The 1,590-nt window shown below is 42.3% G+C and overlaps 1 protein-coding gene across 2 annotated transcripts in view; it reads left to right on the forward strand.

Moving 5' to 3' along the window:
• The window catches only part of tanc2a (tetratricopeptide repeat, ankyrin repeat and coiled-coil containing 2a), a gene marked incomplete in the record, with an annotated part of 85,481 nt that overhangs the window by 16,299 nt on the left and 67,592 nt on the right, over positions 1 to 1,590 (forward strand). The window contains 2 exon segments of one of the 2 annotated variants that reach the window (XM_014019407.1): positions 1,195 to 1,295; positions 1,424 to 1,543. In XM_014019407.1, coding sequence (XP_013874861.1) covers positions 1,238 to 1,295; positions 1,424 to 1,543 — 178 coding nt within the window. 2 annotated transcript variants of the gene reach the window in all.

Genomic DNA, 1,590 nt, shown 5'->3' on the forward strand with positions numbered 1-1,590 from the left:
CCTCAGATACAAGGAAGTGTTCATTCATGAAATGACAGCGAAAACTAAAAAGAAGAACTTTATGAGTTCAGAGATAGAAGTCTGTCTGTCAGAGATCCAGAAAATAAAATCTGTCATTTTTAGCAGGTCAGCTGTGGAAGAAAATGAGCTGCTAAAAGTATAAACTGTGTTAAATCATTTTCATTTATTCAGAAGCCACACCGTCGTGTACAGCTGTTCCAACCCCTGACTGCTGCAGTGGCGTGTCTTAGAGAGAGGCTTTTATATCAGAATATGGCCGCTGTGACGAAACCGTGGAGAAGACACGTCATCGTGGAGAGCCATTAACCAAAATGTAAATTAGACTGCAGTACCCACTGCTCAACCCATATGCAGCAAAGAGACGTTTTTAGACCAAATATTGCAGATTTGAACAAATACGCACAGAAACGTCAAAATTAGCACAGAAACAGTACTAAACTAGATATCACATAACGGTAACATAATGACCCCTACACGCACAAATGCACCAGAACTCAGAAGTCTTTATTCCTAATAAATGTCATGCTACTAGGTGCATACCAAAATTGTAGTGGTTTGGATGGTGGTCTTGTTGTGGGGGGGGGGGGGCATTGGTTGACCTGATGGATAGCCCCTCATCAGGCATTGGTAACAAAAATACAAAGATGTTAACAAAGAAACTGCTCAATATTCTGGGAATTTTGTGATATTTTCACTGTTGTGGTCTTGACTGGATTTGAGATAAAATTCTGAGTCCTCAGTGTACGAGACAGAGACAAGACTGAGTAATTGCAGTTGAGTCCAAGACAAGATGAAGACCATCAAAAAGTGGTCTTAAAATCAGTCTTGAGTACTAAAACACGAGCAAAAGCTGGAGAGCAGATGAAAACAGTCCAATCTGGTCATGTCCGGTACGATCCAACAGCAGGAGCCAGTTAGTTGTGTGATGTACAGCAAGAGGACAGAGGGATAAATTATAATGATTTATCTCCACAACACAATAATTCCGTTATAGGCCTATACAAGAAAATATTTGCATTTATTGTGGTAGAAAAAAATGTGAGTTGTAGTTTAGGCAGCAGCTTATGTTCTCTGGCTTGTTGCTGAATATTGGCTTATTTAGCATATAACTGATGACCCTAGAACTTACTGAGCCTGTTTATAACTTGAGTTACTCTCTCTGTTTGTCTCCAGGGCTGTGTGTGTGTTGGTGTGTGAGCTCCTGTCATGAGCGGCCATGTTCCGAAACAGCCTGAAGATGCTGCTGGGAGGCAAGAGTCGCAAGACTAACAATGGTAACAAGATTAACAGCAGCACCTTAGGGGTTAAAATTCTATTTTTGGCCTTTAACTGTTTTAGACGCTCCAGACATCTGTGGTGCATCATATCATGTGTTTGATGCAGTTTTTCTGATCTCCAACAGGGGGAAGCAGCGTAGATTCTGACGACTCAGACATCAGAATGATGGAGGGTTTCACCCGTTCACTCCCCTCCTCCCCCCTCCTCAGTTTTCGCCTGGTCAAGAGAACTGGTAGGACCGTATGTAGGTCAAATTAACCCCGCCACACACACACACACACACACACACAC

The sequence above is a fragment of the Austrofundulus limnaeus genome, unplaced genomic scaffold, assembly GCF_001266775.1.
Source record: "Austrofundulus limnaeus strain Quisiro unplaced genomic scaffold, Austrofundulus_limnaeus-1.0 Scaffold220, whole genome shotgun sequence".
In the NCBI taxonomy this organism is placed as follows: domain Eukaryota; kingdom Metazoa; phylum Chordata; class Actinopteri; order Cyprinodontiformes; family Rivulidae; genus Austrofundulus; species Austrofundulus limnaeus.